The sequence below is a fragment of the Gorilla gorilla genome, chromosome 1 (genome assembly GCF_029281585.2).
Source record: "Gorilla gorilla gorilla isolate KB3781 chromosome 1, NHGRI_mGorGor1-v2.1_pri, whole genome shotgun sequence".
Classification (NCBI taxonomy): domain Eukaryota; kingdom Metazoa; phylum Chordata; class Mammalia; order Primates; family Hominidae; genus Gorilla; species Gorilla gorilla.
This window is the reverse complement of record NC_073224.2, coordinates 73,013,588-73,036,260: the sequence shown is the minus strand read 5'-3', so window position 1 is coordinate 73,036,260 and position 22,673 is coordinate 73,013,588. Positions and strand designations below refer to the sequence as shown.

Sequence of the window (22,673 nt, the reverse complement as noted above, 5' to 3'; positions counted from 1 at the left end):
ACAGCAAGTTACTAATTCTGACAAAAATCTTAAAATTAGAGAAAAAAGGGCACATTCCATACAGGGAACAACATAAAAATAATTACAACAGAGTTTTCAGAAACTATGCATGTCAGAAGACAATGGAATAACATCTTTAAAATGCTGGAACAAATTTTGTCAATCTAAAATTCTAGACCCAGAGAAAACACCTTTCAAACATGAAACATGTCTTTCTTTAGACAAAGAAAAGCTGTGAGAGTTGGCCAGCACACCTGCAGTACAAGGCTTGTTAAAGGAAGTTCTTCAGGCGGAAGGAAAATGATATCTGATGATAATGTGGATCTACACAAAAGAATAAAGAGCTCTGAAAGTGATAAATATGTGGGTAAACTAATTTCATCATTTAAAAAATTTTAAAAAGGCAACAGTAGACTGCTTAAAACAACAAACAGCCCAACAATATACTGGGGGAATTCATGACATGAGAAAGTAAAATACATGACAACAATAGCACAAAGGGCATTGGGGGGGAAATGGAAGCACACCAATGCAAAATTCTTGTATTTTATGTAAAATATTGTAATGTTTTTCCAAGGTAGACAAATAAGATAAAGATGCGTATTAAAAGCCCTAGATGAATCATTAAAAAATAAAGTATAGCCAATGAACCAATAGTATTGAGAAAATGGAATTTAAAAATACTCAGCTAGCAGGAGGCAGAGCAAGATGGCTGAATAGAAGCCTTCAACCAATTGTCCTCCTTGCAGGAACACCAAATTTAACAACTATCTACCCACACAAAAAAAACACCTTCGTAAGGACTGAAAATCAGTTGAGTGACCACTGTACCTGGTTTTAACTTCATGTCACTGAAAGAGGCACTGAAGAGGATAGGAAAAACAGTCTTGATTTGTCAGTGCCATCCCTCTCTGGTTCCCTGGCAGTGGCCGCATAGCAAAGAGAATCTGTGCTCTTGCGGGAGGGAGAGCACAGTGACTGTGGGACCTTGCATTGGAACTCAGTGCTGCTCTGTCACAGTGGAAACAATACTGGGCAGAACTCAGCCAGTGCACATGGAGGAAGCATTTAGATCAGCCCTAGCCAGCGGGGCTTTATCCATCCTAGCAGTGGGAACTTGAGTTCTGGCAAGCCTCACCACCACAGGCTAAAGTGCTCTGGGGTTCTAAATAAACTTGAAAGGCAATCTAGGCCATAAGGACTGCAACTGCTAGGCAATCCTAGTGCTGGGCTCAGAGCCAGTGGATTTTGAGGGCATGCAACCTAGAGAGACACCAGCTGGAATGGCCAAGAGAGTGCTTATGCCACTTCTTCCCCAAACCCACGCAGTGCAGCTCACAGCTCCAAAAAAGACTCCTTCTTTCTGCTTGAAGAAAGGAGAGGGAAGAGTAAAGAGGACTTTGTCTTGCAACTTGGATACCAGCTCAGTCACAGTAGGATAGGGCATTAGGCAGAGTTATGAAGCCCCTATCCCAGGCCCTAGCTCCCAGATAACATTACTGGACACACCCTGGGCCAGAAGCAAACTCATTGCCTTGAAGGGGAGAGCCCAGTCCTGGCAAGATTCATCATTTGCTAGCAAAAGAGTTCTTGAACCCAAAATAATCAGCAGTGGTAGGTGGGTAGTACATGCCATGGGTCTTGGGTGAGACTCTGAGATGTGCTGGCTTCAGGTGTGACACAGCACATTCCCAGCTGTGGTGGCTATGAGGAGAGACTCTTTCTGCTTGAGAAAAGCAGAGGGAAGAGTAAAGGAGACTTCATCTTGCAGCTTAGGTACCAGCTCAGCCACAGCAGGGTAGAGCACTAAGTGGGCTCTTGGGGTCCCCAGTTCCAAGCCTTGGCTCTTGGACAGCATTTCTGGACGTCCCCTAGGCCAGAGGGGAGCCCACTTCCCTGACATATGAGTCCTAAGCCTGGTAACATTCACCACAAGCTGACTGAAGATCCCTTGGGCCTTAAGTGAACATCAGCAGTAGCCTGGCAGTACTCCTCACAGGCCTGTAGCAGTGGTCACCATGAAGAGAGACTCCTCTGCTTGTGGAAGGGGGAGGGAGGAGTGTGAGGGACTTTATATTGTAATTTGGGTGTCAGCACAGCAGCAGTAGAGTAGAGCACCAGGGAGATTCCTAAGGTTTCCAACTCTAGGCCCTGGCTCCTGGATGGTATCTCTGGACCTGCCTGGGGCCTGGGGGGAGCTTGCCATCCTTAAGCGAAGGACATGAGCATGGCTGTTTTCACCACCTGCTAATTATAGAACCTTAGGGCCTTGAGTGAACACAGGCAGTAGGCAGATAGTGGTTATAGCAGGCTTTGAGCGAGGCCCAGAGCTCTGCTGGCTTCAGGTCTAACCCAGCACAGTCCCAGTGGTAGTGGCCACAGGGGTGGTTGTGTCATCTCTCCCCCAGCTCTAGGCACCACAACACACACACACACACACACACACGGAGGGAAGAGGAGGAGGAGGAGAGAGAAAGAAACGGACTCTGTTTCTTTGGGAGAAAGTAAGGGAAGAGAGTAAGAGTCTCTACCTGGTAATCTGGAGAATTCTTCCAAATCTTATCCAAGATCATCAAGGTGGTACCTCTATAAGTCTGCAAGAGCCACAGCGTTACTGAGCTCGAGGTGTCCCCCTAATGCAGATACAACTGCAGTGACCAAAAACTCAGATGACAATATCCAAGTTCTTTTGAATACCTGGTAAGCTTTCCCAGGAAGGATGGTGTATTAGTCTGTTCTCACACTGCTATAAAGAACTGCCCAAGACTCAGTAATTTATAAAGGAAAGAGGTTTAATTGACGGTTCTGCATGTCTTGGGAGGCCTCAGGAAACTTACAATCATGGCAGAAGGGGAGGCAAATGCATTCTTCACATGATGGCAGGAAGAATTGCTGAGCCAAGGCTGAATTTTTAAAAACCCAATTATGTGTAGTCTATAAAAATTTATTTAAATAAAAATACACAAAAGAGAAAAGCTGGGAAAAGATAAAGCTGTTTTAGTTATATTAATAGCAAAAAAAAAAAAAAAGAACTATTACCAGGGATAAAGAGGAATATTTCACAATGATGGAGTCAATGAATCAATAAGGCATAACATTCCTAAATGTGTATTCACCTAATAACTAAACCTCAAAATTCATTAAGCACTTGACAGATCTGGAAAGATAAAAAGATAAATCTACAATTGTAATTGCAAATTTCACCACTCCTTTTAGTAATTAATAGAACAAGTCAACAAATAGAAATATGGAAGAATTAAACTAATCATCAACTTGAGCTAATTGACATTTTTAAGAACATGTCACTTAACAAATGCAAAATATACATTCTTTTCTAGTGCAGTGGAGCATTTACCAAGATAGACCACATGCTTAGCCATTAAACAAGTCTCCAGAAATTTAAAAGGATTGATATGATATAGAGTATGTTTTCTGACTACAAGGGAATAAATTAGAAATAAGCAATAGAAAGATACATAGAAAATCTCAAAATACTTGGAAATTAAATAGCATACATTGAAGTAATTAATGGTTTAAAGATGAAATAAAAAGGAAAGTAGAAAATATTTGGGGGTAAATGAAAAGAAGACACATGTATCAAAATTTGTGAAATGCAGCTTAAAGGGAAATTTATAGGCTTAAAAGCTTAATTAGAAAAGAAGAAAACTCTATAAGCAACAGGCCAAGCTTCCATCATAAGCTAGAAATATAAGAGCAAATTAAACCCCAAACTAGTAGGAAACAAATAGTAAAGAAGAGAAATAAATGAAATAGAGAAACAATGAGGAACAATGAAATCAAAATCTGATTCTTTGAAAGATCAGTATAATAGATAAACTGCTGGCTATATTGATCAAAAAAAACAAAAAGGATGACAAATATTACCAACATAGATAATGAGAAAGGGGACATCTCTAAGATTCTTTATATACTAAATGTCTATAATTAAGGGAATATTATAAAAAAACTTGATGTTAATAAATTAAACAACCTTGATGAAATGGACAAATTCCTTGAAAGACACAATCAAAAGTAACTCAAGAATCAATAGAAAACCTGAATATCAATTAAGCACATTAATTTGTAATTAGAAATCTTTCCATAAAAAAATGTATAGGCCCAGATTTATTACCTGGCCAATTCTATTACTGGGTCAATTTATTACCTAGTCAATTCTATCAGACATTCAAGGTAGAAATATAAGTGACAATCCCTTATCCAAAACACTTGGGACCAGAAGGACTTTAGATTTTTGATTTTGGAATGCTTCCATTATACTTACCAGTGGAGCATCCCAAATCCAAAAATTTGAAGTCTGAAATGCTCCAATGAGCATGTTCTGTGAGCACCATGTTGTTACTCAAAAAGTTTTAGATTTTGAAGCATTTCCTATTTCTGATTTTTGGATTTGGAATGTTCAACCTATACCACTATATGAATTCGTTTTGAAAATATGGGAGAAATACTTTTATTTTATATGGTCAGCACTTTTCTGATCTCAAAACCAGACCAAAAATATTGCAAATAAAGACAACTACAGAATAAAATTACTTATGAACATGGACCAACAATCTTCAACAAAAGATGTGCAAACTGAAAATGAAATATATAAAAAAGTAATACATGATAACCAAATAATGTTTATCCTAGGAATACAAGGTTGCTTAACATTACAAAATTAATGAATGTAGTTCATCTTATTGTCATAATGGGACAAAAACCATATCATCATTTCAATAAATGCAGAAAAGCCACTTGATAAAATTAACATTCATTACATATTATCATATTGTACCATAATAATCTTCCAGTAAACTAAGAATAGAAAGGAACCTCCTCAATCTCATAAAAGGCTGATGATGGCACATTTCTATGAATATACTAAAAAATACCAAATTTTACACTTTAAGTGTTTGAATTTTATGGTATGTGAATTATTAAACTGTTTTTTTAAAAAACCTGTTGCTAACTTAGTATTTAACCTGAATGCTTTTGCCCTAAGATCAAGAAGACAAGGATGGTCACTCTCTCCACTTTTCAACATTCTATTGAAGACTCTTGCCAGTGCAGTAAGACAAGGAAGAAAAATAAGAGGCACATAGGTTAGAGAGCTACAAGTAAAACTGTCTTTATTCACAGATGACATAATCAAGCATGCAGCAAACAGTAAATCTTCATGAATCTACCAAAAACTAGTATAACTAATAAGTGATTTTGGTAAGATTTCAGGATGCAAAATTAATTGCATTTCTATATATTAGCAATAAACAAATGGAAATTTTAAAAAGGACAATATTATTTGCAATAGCATCTCAAAGCATGAAATACGTGAGTATGATGATTAATTTTGTGTATTAGCTTGACTGGGCTATGGGGTGCCCAGGTGTTTGGTTAAACATTACTTTTGGGTATGTCTATGAAAGTATTTCTAGATGAGATTAACATTTGAATGGGTAGACTGAGTAAAACAGGTTGCCTTCCCCAGTGTATATGGGCCTCATCTAATCCAATTCACTGGGAGCCTGAATAGAACAAAAAGCAGGGAAAGGGAGAATTTCCTCTCTCTGTTTTTAAGCTGGGACATTGGTCTCCTGCAGTCAGACTGGAACTTATACCATTGGCTCCTAGGTCTTTGGACTTGAACTGGAACGTATATCATCAGTTCTACTGATTCTCAAGCCTTTGGACTTGGAGTAGAATTTACATTGTTGGTTCTTCTGGTTCTTAGGTGTAAGGACTTGGACTGGAAGTTCACCATCAGCTCTCCTGCGTTTCCAGCTTGCAGATGGCAGGTGGTCTGACTTCTCAGCCTCCATAATTACATTAGCCAATTACATATATATATATAGCCAATTTATATACATATATAGTTGGTTCTGCTCCTCTGGAGAACCCTGACCACTCCAAAGGGGTTAAATTAAATAAAATATATGTTAAAACCCCTACCCTGAAAACTGGAAACATTTCTATGTGAAATTTAAGAATATGTAAATGTATTGATTTATGATGTTTATAGATTGGAAGACCTGAAATTGTTTGTGATTTCAGTTCCTCGATTTGATTTATAGATTTGATGACATTCCAATAAAAATCCAGATTTTCTTATAGAAATGTTCAAGCCATTTCTAAAACCTAAATGCTTAGAATAACCAAAACAATTTTGAGAAAGAACAAAGTTAGAAGACTTAATTAAACTTACTGGCTTTAACACTTACTGTAAAGATACAGCAATCAAGTTGGTGTGTTATTGGCATAGTTTTGACACATAGATCAATTAAACACAATCGAGAACCCAGAGATAGACGAGCATGTGTATGGCCAATTGATTTCTGACAAAGATGCCAAGGTAATTCAATATGGAAAGGATTACCTTTTCAACAAATGGTCTTGAACAACTTGTTATCCACATTTAAATAAATTAACATCAACCCTTACTTTATGGTACACAACTGGATAATCTTAAATGTAAATGCTAAAACTATACAACTTCTGGAAGAAACTTTATAACCTTCACGTAGGCAAAGATTTCTTAAATAGGACACAAAATAGCATAAACATAAAAAGTATAAAAAATTTATAAATTGGGCTACATCAAAATTTAAAACCCCTGTTTATAAGAAAATGCAAATGCAAAGGTAGACCTCAGACAGAGAAAATATATATGTGTGTGTGTGTATGTGTGTGTGTGTGTATACTATTTTATATTATAAGGACTGATATCTAGAATATATAAAGAAGTCTTTCAACTCACTGATAGAACCAATTATAAAGTCAATAAAATGGACACATTTGAACAAACTTTACCAAAGAAGATACACAGATAGCCAATATATCCATGACTAGATGCTCAATATCATTCATCATTAGGGAAATGAAAATTACAACCACAATGTGATATCACTACACATCCGTTAGAACATTAGAGTGGCTAAAATTAAAAGGACCCCAAATACTAACTGTTGATGAGTATATGAAACCACTGAGATTTTCCTGCATACACCGCTTATGGGAATATAAAATTGTACAACCACTTTGGAAAACAGTTTTGGCAGTTTCTTATAAAGTTAAACATAGATTTACCGTATGATTCAGCAATTCTACTCTTAGGTGTTTATCCAAGAGAAATGAAAGCATGTGTCCACAAAAAGAGTTGTACACAAGTGTTCTTTCACTTTATTTAAAGTAACCCAAACTGGAAACAACACAAATGTCCATCAGCAGGTGAATGTATAAATAAAATGTTTAACAATGGAATACTACTTAGTACTGAAAAGGACAAACTATTTAAACATGTACCAACATAGATGAATCTCAAAATAAATGTGGTAAGTGAAAGAAGACCGAAAAAAAAGTAGGTATTGTATGATATTCAATATAAACCTCTAGAAAAGAAAAACTTAACATATATTTACAGAAAGCAGGTTCATGGTTGCCCGGGGCCAGTGATAGGGTGAGATCAGCTGGGAAGGGGCTTAAGAGAATGATCTTTTGAAGTAATGGAAATGTTCTAATCTTGACTTTAGCAGTGGTAACATGGCTGTATACTATTTGTCAAAAGTCATAGAATATACCCTTAACATGAGATATGTAAACTATCCCTCATTAAAATTGTGCTTGTATGTAGTAGTTGCTGTTTTTGAGGGGCAACATCTTGGAGTCAGTAAAGGGAAACATTATAAAGGTGTTGATAATTTCTCCATAGTGTAAAGCCTGTTCCATATTGGGCACTGTGTCAGGCATTCCTGTGACTCTTGGCTGTAATACAAAGCAACTTCCCACTTAAATACTGGCTAAGACCAAGAGCCAAGGTTCCCTCCTAGAAGTCCCAAGCTGGACCCAGAGGAAGGTGCTAACATGGTGTGTTTCGGCCACAGGTCTCTTTCAGAGGACCACAAAACTCACTACCTCCCCTCTCTGAGATAATGGAGTGAGTGTGTTAAGTTGGCTCAGTGGCTCAGACTAAAGCGTCAGGGACTCTTATATTTAAAATTGATGTCACTGCTAATGTACTGCTTGAATGTATCTAAGCCCCTGCCTTTCTATTTCAATTTCCTCTGTGGTTACGTGAAACCAACTATGACAGTCCATTATACATGGAAGGCTAGTGTTGCCAGATTTTAATTTGGAGAGTACAGAACATAATTTTGACTAATTGGTCCAGTAGGAACTAGAGTAGAATCTAAACAACTCTGGAGGTCTGTGGCAATGAAACAGGGAAGAAGGGAGAGATTTAATCAACCTTCACCCAGGCAGGCTGTTGACAGATTTCTAGGCTGACTTAATCAATGTACTTATTTCTCAGGTAAGACCTCAAAACTATTTGGATCTAATTTCACTATACTTCATCCTGTTCATGATATTATGCTTTCAAAGTAACAAGCCTCAAATTCCTTTTAAGGGCACACAAAAGAGTAAAACACACTTTCTTTTTGTCCCGTCTGAAGTGGAGAAATGGAGTGGGTGCATAGAAGTTGTAACTCTGAGTCCACTTAAGTTTTGCTAGTGTATAAGTCATTTTTCAGTACACAATGAAGTTAACAATTAATATCTTTGTGGTATCCAGAAACAATGTCAACCAAAATTGGAGCAATGAACCTGAGAATTGAATTCACTTGAGCTATAAATCATAAACCCATCAATCTCTAGAGCAGAAGCAAAAGTGAAGTCATTGAATATTATAATAGATTCCATATGTTGTTTTAAAGAAGGCTTAAAAATAATTAGACTTACAGGTTACCATATTTCTGTGGCAAAAATTTACATATGTGAATAAGAAGTGAAATAACTGACTGTCCAATTTTTGCTTCTGTTTTCTGCCACTTCTTTTTAGTAGTGGAATAATTATTTAGCTCTTGAACGGCAGGGCAGAGGAAGTGTGATAGGCACTAGAGAATGTGGAGGAGCTGATAAAATAGAATATGAAGGGAGGTAGAAGAAACTGACTCTCAGCTTTGGTAGAAAAGGTAGCACAGATAAGGAAGCACAATTTCAGATAACCCTCTTGGACTTTCCCCTGCTACCTTATTACAGAGAGTTAGTGTTTCTCCTTAAGCATTAAAGTTACAAAGCCAAATAGTAACATGGCCACAATTCTGTGAAAATTTTGAAAGGCCATGACAAAATGAAAATGAAAGCTTTGTTCTAAGTCAGACAGATCTGTTTTCAAATTTGGACCCTGCTCTGTGACCTTGGGCAATTCACTTAATTTCTCTGAGTTTCAGTTTCATCTGGATGGGGAATTAATACTTACCTCAAAGAGCTCTCAGTGTAATACACTTGTGTATTTCTCTCTTCTAACACCTATCCTGTCAGTTTGAAATATAATCTGTCATTTTGAAATGTATCTCTTTCTTCTCATATGATTGTAGACTTCCCAGGAATTGAGATTAAGAACTCCCAGCTCAAGGGCCAATTAGTGGAGAACACAGGCTTAACTTATCTTTGTTTCACACTGCCCCATACACACCTCGCACAATAATTAGGCTATAGCTATGTAAAACTTTAGGGACTTCTTCCTTCCTGTGACAGCATGGTGCTAGGTGAGATTTAAGGAAACTACACGTCATGTCCCTGCAAATTTGCCGTCTTGTTATAGTCAGTCAGATTGGCCCACTAACCCTCCAGCTAGAAAGTCAGGAATGCTAAATCTTATATTTGCATGATTGCTGTTGTGCTAAGGTGTCAGAACGCAAGATACAATCTTAGTTCAGTTTACACTTTGGTTTATTGGAAATAGCAAGGTCAATCTGTGGCAATGAAAAAAATGGAAAGTCCTTTAAAAGTTTAAGGAGGGAAGAATAAAAGGAAGAGAAAAGAAACTGTAACCCAGTTGGAATGAAATGGTAACATGGAATGAAATGATCCTCTTTCCCCCCAGACAGATGTTGGCATGGATTTCATATGGACTCTGAAACTAAAGCCGACACCCAACCGAGTGCTCAAGCCCTACATTCCATCCACCCCTCATTTGTTAGTATCAAAATTGAGGCATTTCACAAACTTGGCTATCGAATACTGTATGTGTGTGGAAAAGGGCCAGATAAAATGGGCCAATTAGAACACAGCCACATCTGTCAAAACTCTAACCCTTAACCTTAGTGAAAATATAATCTAGGATCAAACACAGAAGCCCCACAGATGTACACAAGTCATTTAATGCAGCCCTTGGAAAGACTGATGAACGGCTGGTGCTATTGTGAAGGCCTGATGAGAAAGCCAGGCTTGGTTTTGCTACGAATATTTGCAATTTTAAAGAAAAAAAATAGGTTCTAATTGAGTAACCATTGAATGTATCCCAGTAAGGTCCTTCCCATAGGCTGAGTTGAAAATACTCTGACTCTGTTGCTATGCAAAGCAGTTTCTAAACATGTTTTGAAAATCCGTTTGAAATTTGAGAGTAGAATTTGGTTTTCAAAGGCTTCATTTAGGCTTAAAACCTTTTGGTTCACTCTAAAATAATGCGAGGGTTTCATCCTTAATGGACTATCGAGGTTAAATTCAACAGCTGCTTCTCCTCTGATATATATTTATGAATGCAGGATGCATTCTCTATGGTACAGTACACCCTCACAGAGCTCTGAGTAAGAGGAAAAAAACATGGAAACAAATTTTTTTTAGTGTTGGAGTGTCCTTACGGGGTTTGCTAAAGGACAAATGGGGCTCTCATTAAAAATAGGGATTGTATCTTCTTGAGTATACATGGATCGTGACCAACACAACAGTTTTTACTGAATTTACTGATAAAAGTGTCACTATGTTATGTCAAGCTCAAGTCTTTGGGAGGGTTTTTCAGGATTCTGTAAGATATGGCTTTGACTTTGTATTCGCTTTTGGGCACCAGGTCATCAGGGAAAAGTCACAAGATCTATGCAAAAGGCAGTGTCAGGAAGCAGCATCTCTAGTGGTTTCCCCTTGGTTTCATTGTCCGTGTGTTCCTGTGTTCATCTGGGTTATTGAGTCTTTGATCCCACATGGGAAAGGTTTGCCATGTTGAGCCAGTAGTATAACTCATTCTAACTAAGGCACATAGCTTCTGCCCTCTCCCCTGCTGGATGAGTATTGGACCAATTCCTTTGTCCTTAGCACCACTTACAAGGATTTATTCCCATTCAGAGAAGGAACAACATAGATAGGAATAAAAATGCTACTCTGTATATAAAGCTTCTTGCACCTAGCTAATCTAGCAAACTGGTGTTTTGGTCTTCAACACTAACTAGATCATTATTATGTGACATTAATCAAAGAGTCTTCTGTAATGGGATAAGGTGTTATCTGATCAAATGAAGGAGGAATGATATTTGGCAGTATATGGTATATGTGAAAATCATGGTGTCCTTGCTACTTAGAGACTGAGAGGGGATAAGGATTGGCTTAGAGCCAGCTCACTCTACATGCTCTCCCAGAAGTGTTTTCTTGAAAGAGTTTTTCCCCATTGGGACCTTCCATTTTCCTCTGGCTTAGTAAAGTGACTGTAATTAAATAGATTCAACTTCTGTTTATGGTGAAGTAAAAGATTGAGAACAGATTGCTCTTTAACCTGAAATGTGGAAGGGCTAGTCGATTCGGAAGCTAGTTAAAATGATTTTGTGTATTAACTGGTAAACTCAACAGATTTTTTTCCCCTGTGAATCTAACATTTCTAGATCTTTGCATTCCTCCCGTGAGAAGTCCACCTCTGAATCCTTTCGAGAGCTCAGATTCCTAGGAACTCAGATTTTTGAACATCTACATGATGTTATTTTGTAAGTGGAACACTGACTATTAAAGGATAGCAGTGGAGTGGAGTGGTGAGGGCACAGCTCTGGGTCAGGATGACTGGAGAGAAACCCTAAGGCTTATTCCATAATCTCTCTTGATTTGAGCTTCTGAGGGTAAACTGAGGTTTGTGACGTGCTAGCCCAGTACCTGGTGTAGTAAATATTGAATGCACTGTGCTGGAGAGGGTTGTGTTGTCAATGTTGCTGTTGTTATTGTTGAGACCTAAAGGATTGCTATGATCTAAATCAGCTTAATTTCCTTCAACTTGATAAAAATTAGCCTGTGACTATTGAACTGGATGATGCTCTCCTAATGGTTTTTGCATTTTGCCTTCATTCAGCCAGTTAAAGCTGGTGTTTACAGAATTGTGAAACATTTGAGCCTGGGACAGTCATGTGATTTACAGTTTTGTCTTGTTTCATGCTTTCCAGCAACATAATTACTGAACTTTTTATCGTAATAAAAATATAGGCCATAAAAAAGGCAGTCCCCTGGAATTCCCTCTATCTCTCTTAGAATGCTAAAGGATATTTTTTTGTGATCTCAGCTCTGTTCTGTTTAGGTATCCTCTCCCTCCCCCACGTCTGTCTTTGCAGATTTGTGACCAGACGGCTGCACTGAATGGAGACTAGGAAGGGAGCCCAACTGTTTTCCTTGTGTTGGCTCTCTGTGCCGAGCAGGGATTGTTGAGCAAAGCAGGGATTGCTGAGCAGCGTTTCTCCAGGGAGGGTCACAGGGTAGTACAAACCCACTCTGGATTTTTCTTTTTTTTTTTTATTATTAAAAACTTTGGCCAAATACTATCAGTAAGGGGGAGAAAGTATGTGGTTTGAAGACCAGTTGGACCAGTCTTTTAAAATATCAACTGGAATAAAGCAGGAATGCCTTGCACTTCTTTAATTTTCTACATTTAACAGGAGACAGTTGCTCCCAGAGTCACTTCTAACTCCACAGACAGTATTGTGCAACCTTGCTCAGCATTCGGAGAAACTATATAATTAAAATTCCTTTGAAAATGGTTGCCCAATGATTGATATTTATTCCAAAATACATTATCATGTTGAATGCTTAATTCCTTCTTCCAGTACATTTTCTTTAATAAAAAAGTAAAAATCTATTTTTTAAAAGGGTGATGGAGTTTTGTAAAACATTGAAGCAGTGTAACAAACTTATGTCTAATCTTGCTCTTGAAGAGCTGGCAGGCTAGCAGGGGAGACCAGAGTAAGTTATGGAAAGCAAAAAAAGCAATACTCAGGATATAACTGAGTTGCCTTATATAGATAGACTTGAAATGCTGCTGAGATTCCAAAGAGGAAGAGATAATAGGAATCTGTTGCTCTCTTACCTCCTAGTACATTGACTCATACCTCCAGTTCAAACACAAGCAACATTTAGTATTACTACGAAATTATCTAATGGGCTTCCTTTCTCAGGGCAGTAGGAATCTGTCTCTCTGCTGTGGCTTTCTGGAGTCCTTCCCTTCTGATGTCTGTCTGTGCCCCAGTTTCCATTTTCATATGGTCATCTTTGATTCTGGATAGCTGCTTCTCTCTGTGTTCTCAGAAGAAATAGACTAGTGAGATCACTGTCATGCCCCCTCCACAATTAGAAGGCTGTATCTTGAGACCTTCTTGGATCCCACAATTTGTAGATATCACAATAGCAATCATGGTTAGAGAAGTCTACCACCAAACCAGGAGTTAGATGCTAAGGATGGGTGAGCATGTCCAAATAGCAGCTTTAAAAAGCCTCAGCACACTTACAATAGACTACATGTCAGAGAGTTTTGGGTTATCTCTGAATAGTCAAAACCCCGATATTATATACATGTATGTAAAGAGGCTATTTTAATATCATACTGTTTGTTTGACTTTTGAGTAGTGAATGCATAATATGGGAATAAGTACAATACGTGAGTGAAACACTGAAATCACCTTTCACTGTTTTGTTTAGTAGTTTGGAGCCTTCGGTTCTTCTGGAAAAATAATTCAATGCACATTAGTTTTGCTTTCTACATTTGAGGGAGGTGAATGCTTTATTTTTGTAACTGTAAGAGGTCTCAGCAGTCTTGTAGCCTATTCATATTAAAGATAAGGACACTGAGGCCAAGAAAGGTGAAATGGCTTGCTTAATGGTTACACAGAGAATTAACTGTAGCTTCATGATTTTAACTCAGGTCTTGTGACTACAATTTCAGTGCACTTTGCATTAGGCAATTCTGAAACTTTGAGTAAAACTAAAATGCAAAGACTGCTCTTGATAGCATTCTAGGTGGAAGAGTTGAAGATAGTAGGATATAAAGATAAACAAACCTATCTTATCTGGACAGGACCTCAGCTCATTAGGAAGAGGAATGAGGAAGAGAGAATGTAGGAGGAAAGAAATGGCAGAAAGACAAATAATCATGGGAAGGGACTGAAACAGGGTAAATGCCAGACATTTTCAAGATTAGAAGAAATCTGAGTTGAGTTTGAAAAATTGAAAGATTTCTTCAGGTAGAAGCAAAAGGAAAATAAGCAGAAATATTATCACATATAATGGAGTCTGCAGAGGAAGAAGAAAAGCATGACCCTAATAGATAAAGATAAGAAGCACCAAATCATTTCAATAAGTTTCTGAATTTTAAACACTTTCTTTTCCTTCCAAACATATTTAAAGAGGAGGAGGAGGAGAAAAAAGATAACGATTTGTGAGGGATGTCTCATATGCTATTTATTATAAGAAGGAAAGTAAAATTCAATAAATTACAAAATGATGTATCAAACAAAGTTCAGCATGGAGGTTAATAAAATAAATACAGACTTGAGTGGAGTTGTGTCCTAGCACTTACTTTTAAAGCCATGTTTCAAAAAAAGGGCATCCATGGAAGTGATGGATAATTTTTATCTGATAGCAAGAACAGACACTAATAATGGCAAGTTATTGTGTTCCTAGATTGTTATTTTAATACTTACGTTTTCAAGATTAGCCTCTGAGAAGCTGCTCATTTACTTTTGATTCATAATGATCACTTAGGGTATGAAGCCATCAGCTGCACCCTTTGTTATGACCATGGAAAATGTTATGACCTCCTGTCAATGATTATTTTGGAAGGAATAGAAGAAATAAGTTATGATTACATATTATAGATATTATAAGCATAGTGTTAGTAAATATTTTAAAAAGAAGACTAGGCACAGTGGCTCATGCCTGTAATTTTAGTACTTTGGGAGACTGAGGCAGGAGGATCACTTGAGCCCAGGTGAGACCAGCCTGGGCAACATAGTGAGATTCTATCTCTACAAAAAAAAAAAAAAAAAAAAAAAAAATCTTTCCATGGCTTTCTCATCTGCAGATTGTTTCTCAGTGTCAAGCAAGCACATCTTTCTTCCATCCCACCTGTCTTCCCTGTTTTAATTTTATTTCTGTGCTTCGTAAGGTTGAGGCAGTGTACAATCACAATCCTTTTACAATTACAAAAAAATTCCCAAACAATTTTCTTTTTTCATTTTTGAGAAAACTTTTGCTTTTATGCTCTCTGATCAGATTTACCTTTATATACATACAGGTTCCTTTTTTCACCCCACTCCCAACTTAAGGCTGATTTTACCATCCAGTTGTTTAAACAAAATTCTGTTTTGGGTATCAGGTGTTTTAAATTAAAAATTCTTCAAAATTGATTTCCAAAGGAGTCCGTAAGGCTTACGATATTTTAGACCAATTCTTAACTAGAAGAGAAAATTTTGCCTTTTAGGTTTACAGTGATTTCATATTATCTGATGATTCTGTTGAAGGGGCCCATATTTATGGTATTTGCCTGGAGGTTGTCTTGTAAGCCTTGACTATGTGTTTTAAGAAAGAAGTCAGGCTGAGTGCGGTGGCTTATGCCTGTAATTTCAGCACTTTGGGAGGCCGAGGCAGGCAGATCACCTGAGGTCAGGAGTTCCAGACCAGCCTGGCCAACATGGCGAAACCCCATCTCTACTAAAAAATACAAAAATTAGCTGGAGGTGGTGGCAGACGCCTGTAATCCCAGCTACTCGGGAGGCTGAGGCATGAGAATCGCCTGAACCCTGGAGGCAGAGGTTGCAGTGAGCTGAGATCACGCCACTGCATTCCAGCCTGGGTGACAGAGCAAGACTCCGTCTCAAAAAAAAAAAAAAAAGAAAGAAAAAGAAAGAAGTCAGCAGTTCAACTATAAGACGCACAGTATATCAGAGGTAATGGAAAGTCTACATATGCCTCCTATTTTAATTTTAACAAAAAAATGACTCTGTCACATAGACTTCTAGCTCTTTTTAGGGGAATAGGTAGGAAACCTATAATGCATGAATTGTTTAAAGAAAGTATCGAGGCTGGGTGAGGTGGCTCATGCCTGTAATCCCAGCACTGTGGGAGGCTGAGGCAGGTGGATAATTTGAGGCCAAGAGTTCAAGACCAGCCTGGCCAACATGGTAAAATTTCGTCTCTGTTAAAAATACAAAAATTAGCTGGGTGTGGTGGCAGGCATCTGTAATCCCAGTTACTCGGGAAGCTGAGGCAGGAGAATTGCATGAACCCGGGAGGCAGAGGTTTCAGTGAGCCAAGATTGCACCACTGCACCCCAGCCTGGGTGATAGCATGAGACCCTGTCTCAGAAGAAAAAAAAGAAAAGAATAAAGAAAGTATGGAATAAAATGCTAGATTTGAAGAGGAAAAGGACAGGTTGGTAGCAGGACTGGCTATATAATTTGTGGGGCTCAGTGCAAAATGAAAATAGAAGTCCCCTTGTTCAAAAATTAAGAAGTTTAAGGTAGCAACAGCAAAGCATTAAACCAAGCATGAGGCTCTTCTGAGCATGGGGCCCTGTGTGACTTCATAGGTCACACACTCATAAAGTTCACCCTTGTCAGAAGTTGAGATGTCAGTAAAAAGGAAAAGGAATGATCCATTCCCTGTGATGTTTTCCCACCTCTATGCCATCCTTACCTATGTACTCATCAGGTGTGACCATCTCTCAAGGGGGCACCATTGTGCCAGTGAGCTGAGACACAGACACTGGCTCTAGTCTATGGAGGAAGGAGCATGAGAAGGAGGTTGCATTCTACCAGCGGTGGGAGAGTAGGATGGAGCTGAAGGCTTTCTGAACTGATCTAGGAGAGAGAGCATGAACTTGGGAACTCTGCAACTTTCTAGCAGTGTAGTAAAGTTATTTAACCTCTCTGAATCTCATTTTTTCATTGCCGTAAAATGGTGATATCTACCTCTCAGGGTTATTGTGTGGATTACAGATAATGTGGAAAATGCCTAGCACCGTGGCTGGTATGCAGTGGAAGCACAAGATATATTGTACATATGGTCATTTTTGTAAGTGCAGAGATACACTGAAGATGAGTGAAAAAGACTTCAAGTCTCAGATAGGGTGGAGGATCTCAGAATGCTTGAAGAGCCTTGTAAGAACTGGCTGCCTCTCTTGAGTCCCTCCTTAGTTCCTGAGTGCTTTGGAATCGTTTAAAACTCGCAATTGCATCTTCTTCCCAAACAGAGTGAGGAGCAATCTGTGGGAAGTCAGTGCACAGTAGAGTTCAGTCTTCCAACGCTGAAAATTTGCCAACTTTCACCCACACTGCGGAGATGAGAAAGCAGCTGTGGGCAGACAGTAGAGTAAGCTGTGGGGTCTCTGGAACACGTTACGCTTACAGATGTTCCATTGTTCCCATGAGATTTTGTACTTTGTCTGTTTTATCCAGTTTTGTTTCCATAATATACGAAGGAGACAGCCAAAACCATTTTATGTAGTTTTCCTACTTTGTTTTGATTTATTTGTTGTTGTTTACAGTATTATCTCCAATAACAACAATGGAATTTCCTTTCCTACTAATCTGGCCTGTTTCCATTTTGCCTGTTTATTTTAATTTCCTTTTTTTGGACTGAAATCTCTACATGACTCTGATTTGTTTATTTCCTTGTGTGTATGTGTCAGCATCATTTATTAGTGTGTCCACTCAGAGGAACTTTGTTCATTAATTATGTAGGTTTTGTTTCCTGGTTCCTAATGGGAGGGTATTAAGTGCTCTATGTTTCTAAGTACTTCACGATGGTTTTGGTTATCAGTTTCTTCATCACTGCTCTCTGCAAGCAGATGGGCTTACTCTCCATGGCTTACAGATGGAGCATGGGAAGCCCCAGAGCAGAGAAGTAACTCCTCTGCAGATGATGATTTTCTTAAATCCGCTGACCCGTCACTCCTGCCACTCGTATAGATTTCAATTTCCACTTACTTTTATTTGGGTAGTGGGTTAACTGAGCATAACACCTGTGTTTTGCAGACATAATTCCTTGAAGACATTTCCATGAAAACCAGCCTGTTGTTAACGAATGAGCAATATCGTCTTGCATTATAAGCTGCTTGGGGGTGTGTGATGAATGTTAGACTTATCCCTTTTTTGTGAAGAACTTACAGCCCACTAAGTCAATAAAAAAGTTAAAAGGAAGAGGTAACCTGACTTTTACATCTGTTACTTGAATATATAAGATCTGCTGCCTCCTTTTCAATGGATTGTCATGATTTGCTAAATGATTGAATTAATGATTCATAAAACATTTATTTAGTACTTACTCTGTGTGTGATACTATCTCTAGTCTCAAGATGCTTATAAGACTAGAAGGCGAAAATAGAATTGAAAGCAAATAAATATAATAAGGTGTTACAGGTGACATGATAGAAGTTTGTCTAGAGTACATAGAGTAACAAAGGAGGGAGGCCTGTATTCTCTTGGGATAGGGATTGGAGAGAAGGTGTCACAAACAAAGGCTATAGGCACCAGATGTATCTGGGGTCCATAGATACTTTCAAATGGCTGAAACAGTGGCTGAGGAGGCAGCAGTGCATGCATGAGGTGGGAGAAGGGAGGTGGAGAAAGCCAGACACAAAGATCCTTGGATGCTATGTGAAAGAATTTGGGTTTTATTCTTTAGGAAAAGTTTTAGGTAGATGGAACATCAGTAACAGTTTTGCTTTTTAGAAAAATTACACCAAGAATAGACTCAAGGAGACTTCAATGGAGGCAAGGAGACTCTTCTGATAATATGGGGCTGAGCCAGGCAAGATATGATGAGATTCTGAGCAAGCCAGTGGTGGATGGAAAGATGTCAAAGAAGTAGACCTTGTAAAATTGGTATCAATTTTTAAATAATATCTTACAGTAACTGTTAGCGAAACCAAGGCCCAAGAAAGTGCATAGCCAGTGAATATCAAAGGGATCTTCCTCTGCCTTCATTGCAGTTTAGAAACACAATTATTGTGGCATTTCAGACACTACGTTGTAATACATCATATTGTTAATACTTGTTTACAATCTTTCTGTCCTGAGGCTCTAAGCTTCTTAAGCCAAACTACTGAATTATTTGTGTATGCCTAGCATGGAGCCTCATATACACAAGTGCATAATAGATGTTTGAAGAGTAAAACTCTTGACGTCATAGCCAGTGCTTCTTCCACATGGAGCACTTGGCATGGAAATATGAAAACATCACTCAGGTTTGCCTGACAGCCACCCATTTCCATCACTCCCCCTGAGAGCACCAAAGCCAAGTGATGAGCAGGTATAACAGGCAGATGATGGCTTGCACTTTGCTTTAAAATTTGTATCAGTTTGCCATTATCAGAATGCATTCTTACCTCCCAAAGCCTGCATTAAAATACCAATAATGAATATTTAGAATATAAAAGTGGCCATAAAAGTTGATGCCTATTATGATACTGTCTTTAATGGTCTCACTAGTCAGAAGTCAAGCATGATAATTTGCTTCGATGTCTCTTTTAATGTTACCCATTGTTTTAACCTGGATCACACTTTATTCTTCCACACAGATCCGTAATGCCACCTGCGTGCCTCTTTCAAGATGGAGGTGAAACCTGTGGGAGAACCTACTCAAGAGGTGTCTAAATTCAAACTTTCCACCAAGGTAGAAAGCACGGGACACTGGCTGGTGGAAGATCATGTTCGAATATGGGAAGTTTTAAAGACAGAGGAGGTAAGATGACTCTAAATGACACAGTTGGTGAAATGTTGGATTTGTTTATACCTGAGACTATAATTCTTCGTGTAGCCAGCACCACAGGCCAGCTTGGCAAATCTTTATTCAGGGGCTGTAGGCACAGCCATGACTGGAGAACAAGTAAGTCAGGAGCATGTCCTTTGCACATTAATGACTACACAGCGATTCAGGCCAAGGAGGCTGCACTGAAAGCGAGCGCTTAAAAAATGATGATCTAAGGCTCATATGCATATAATCTGCAATTTAGCCTCAGGTATCAGCAGTGTAGCTGTGGGTATCCCGCTAGCTACATTCTTTCTCAAGGCTACCCTTCTGTGACTTCCCTCTCTCAAGCCTATTGTTGTTGAAGTTTCATTTGACTTATATAAAATGCTGATATTTGTGTGCATATTTGTGGGGGGTGTGTGTGTGAGAGAGAGAAAGAGAGAGAGAGGGGATGGGGAGAGAGAGAGAGAGAGATGCTATTATTCTTTCAATGGAAATTATAAATTAAAGCTTTTATTTTTATTATGCGTTTGAGGTAAAATACATATTGGCAAGATATTGAAAACCATTTCCATATAGGTATGAAGAGGTATAAAAGGAAGATTGGAAAAGAGAATGGAATTATTAACCAGATCATGGAAAGGCCTAATTTGCCTGAGCTTGGGTTGTGACCATCTTTTCAGCTCAGCAAATAAAATTAAAGCTAGAGGTTTTTATGTTTTTGTTTTTTTGGAGACAGGATCTTGCTCTTCTGTCCAGGCTAGAGTGCAGTGGCACAGTCATAGCTTACTGCTGCCTGGAACTCCTGGGCTCAAGTGATCCTCCTGTCTCAGGCTCCCAAGTAACTAGGACTACAGGTCACACAACACCACACCTGGATAATTTTTAAATTTTTTGTAGAGATGAGACTCTTGCTATGTTGCCCAGGCTGGTCTTGAAGTCCTAGCCTCAAGCAATCCTCCTGCCTCTGCCTTCCAAAGCACTGGGATTACAGGTGTAAGTGACTGTGCCCAGCCCCAAAAGCTAGAGGTTTTAATACATGGGAAAGAGCATCTCAGAGAGAGGTACCAAAGCAAGAACTTCAAAACAACTAAGATAGCATAGAAACGTAACAGGGAAAACAGAGAACACTTTGTCAATGGTATTTTGGCTACCAGAAAGACCAGCAGCTGTTTTCTGAGAGGCTTACCTGGGTGATATTCATTATCTTGGGTAGTTGTCTAGGGTCTGGTCCTTAGCTTACATGCTTGGAAATTTTATTTTCTCATGTATCCAACAGAACTTTCTGGGGCAAACTCACATGAATTAAGTTTATGCAACTAATATATAAAAAGAAAATGGCAATTCCTTAATTGATAAAGACAAATAGAAGAGTTTTATCTTCTGGAATACTCAATTTAAAATGTTTAGCACACATTCTCCTTGTAGGCAAACCTAATGGGAAATCAAATAATGCTGAGAAAGTTGATTCCTAAGGATGGAATCATAACAAGTGGAAATAAATAAATTCCTTGTTTGACAGCATGAGGCTAAGTATATTGGTATGGCTCTTTGGTTCCAAGTAACAGAAATTGACTAAATTAAGGAAAATGAGAAATTGCTGGAGGATGTTGAGAAGCTTACAGAATTGGTGAGAAGTTTGGAGAACTAGGCTTGGAAATAAGACAGGAACCAAGTCAGTAGAAACTGCTCAGGGTGCCAATCCTGGCATAAATTCTAAACTGGTCCCCTCCCCTCCATATTCTCATATTCTGCTCAGGATGCAAAGCTGTGGGAGAGAGGAGCTCATTGCCAAGTTTAGTTGCATGCCTTTCTTTTGGTTATTCTGTGAAGAGAAAGAGGAATCTTCCATGGGAAATTATTATACCAACTCCTCACTACACTTGTGTTTAAAATTCAAATTCCTAATATTGACACATTATGACAATTCCAATCCAAGGAAGTAACCTAACAACTAGTTTTGAACATGTAAAATCCAGCAGAAGCAAATACAAACCTTCTCTATAGGGATATACTTGCACAACAGACTTTTTTTTTTTTTAAATAAATAAACTCCACAGGTGGTAGATGAAGTCTTTGTGTATCTTACCTAACAGGTCCAAGATAAGATGAGATGAGTGTTGTGCTGAGGGCACAAAATTTAAGGAAGCACTCACTCTTAGGTTTATGCCCTGTACTTGCACAAAATTGAGAGTGAGTGTATCCTTAAATTTTGCACCCTAGGCTTGATGCTTGTCTCACTCCAGTCCTGGCCCTGTCATAAATCTGAATTTGGTGTTTATCATTTTTATGCATATTTCAGTATTTATACTACATGCATGTGGATCTATATATTCAATATACAGTATTGATTTACATCTTGTAAATTTTATATAAGCCTTGTACTGTACATCTACTTCTACAGCTTGTTTTTTTGTTTCTATTTTTATGCTGACATATGTAGTTTCACTTTATTCATGTTTAACTGCTGTTTATATTATTTTAATATAGTCAAATTTATTTCTCCATTCTCTTGTTGATTAACTTTTAGTTTTCTTTCAATACAATTGGCAGTATAATACATTTTTCCTCGTGAACATATGCTAGAGTTTTTTCTAGCATAGACACCTGGAAGTGGCATGCTGAGTTGTAAAGTATGAATACCTTTAGTTTTGCTAGATATTACTAGATCAGCTCTGAAATGAGGCCATGAGTTTGTATCTCTGTTAGCAGCAATATGAAAGTTCACCCATTCTATATCCTCACCTGTTATTGGTATTGACAGACCTTTAAATATTGGCCAGTCTGATTGTTTTGAAATGGGACCTTGTTGTAACACGAATTTCCCTGAATTCTTGTGGCATTGAGCATCTGTTCACATGGATATTGGCCATTTAGTTTTCTGTGAATTATCTGTTCTTATCCTTTGCTTG

General features: G+C 38.3%; 1 protein-coding gene across 4 annotated transcripts in view; it reads left to right on the top strand.

The window, feature by feature from the left end:
- Positions 1–22,673, top strand: part of RGL1 (ral guanine nucleotide dissociation stimulator like 1) — a 292,061-nt gene that overhangs the window by 86,697 nt on the left and 182,691 nt on the right. For 2 of the 4 annotated variants that reach the window (XM_055367315.2, XM_055367334.2), the window contains exons 2-3: positions 18,045–18,212; positions 19,589–19,752. In XM_055367315.2, the coding sequence (XP_055223290.1) occupies positions 19,621–19,752 (132 nt within the window). In that variant the 5' untranslated portion in view covers positions 18,045–18,212; positions 19,589–19,620. The remainder of the gene's footprint in view (positions 1–18,044; positions 18,213–19,588; positions 19,753–22,673) is intronic. The other 2 variants (XM_004028034.5, XM_004028033.5) reach the window with 1 other exon arrangement.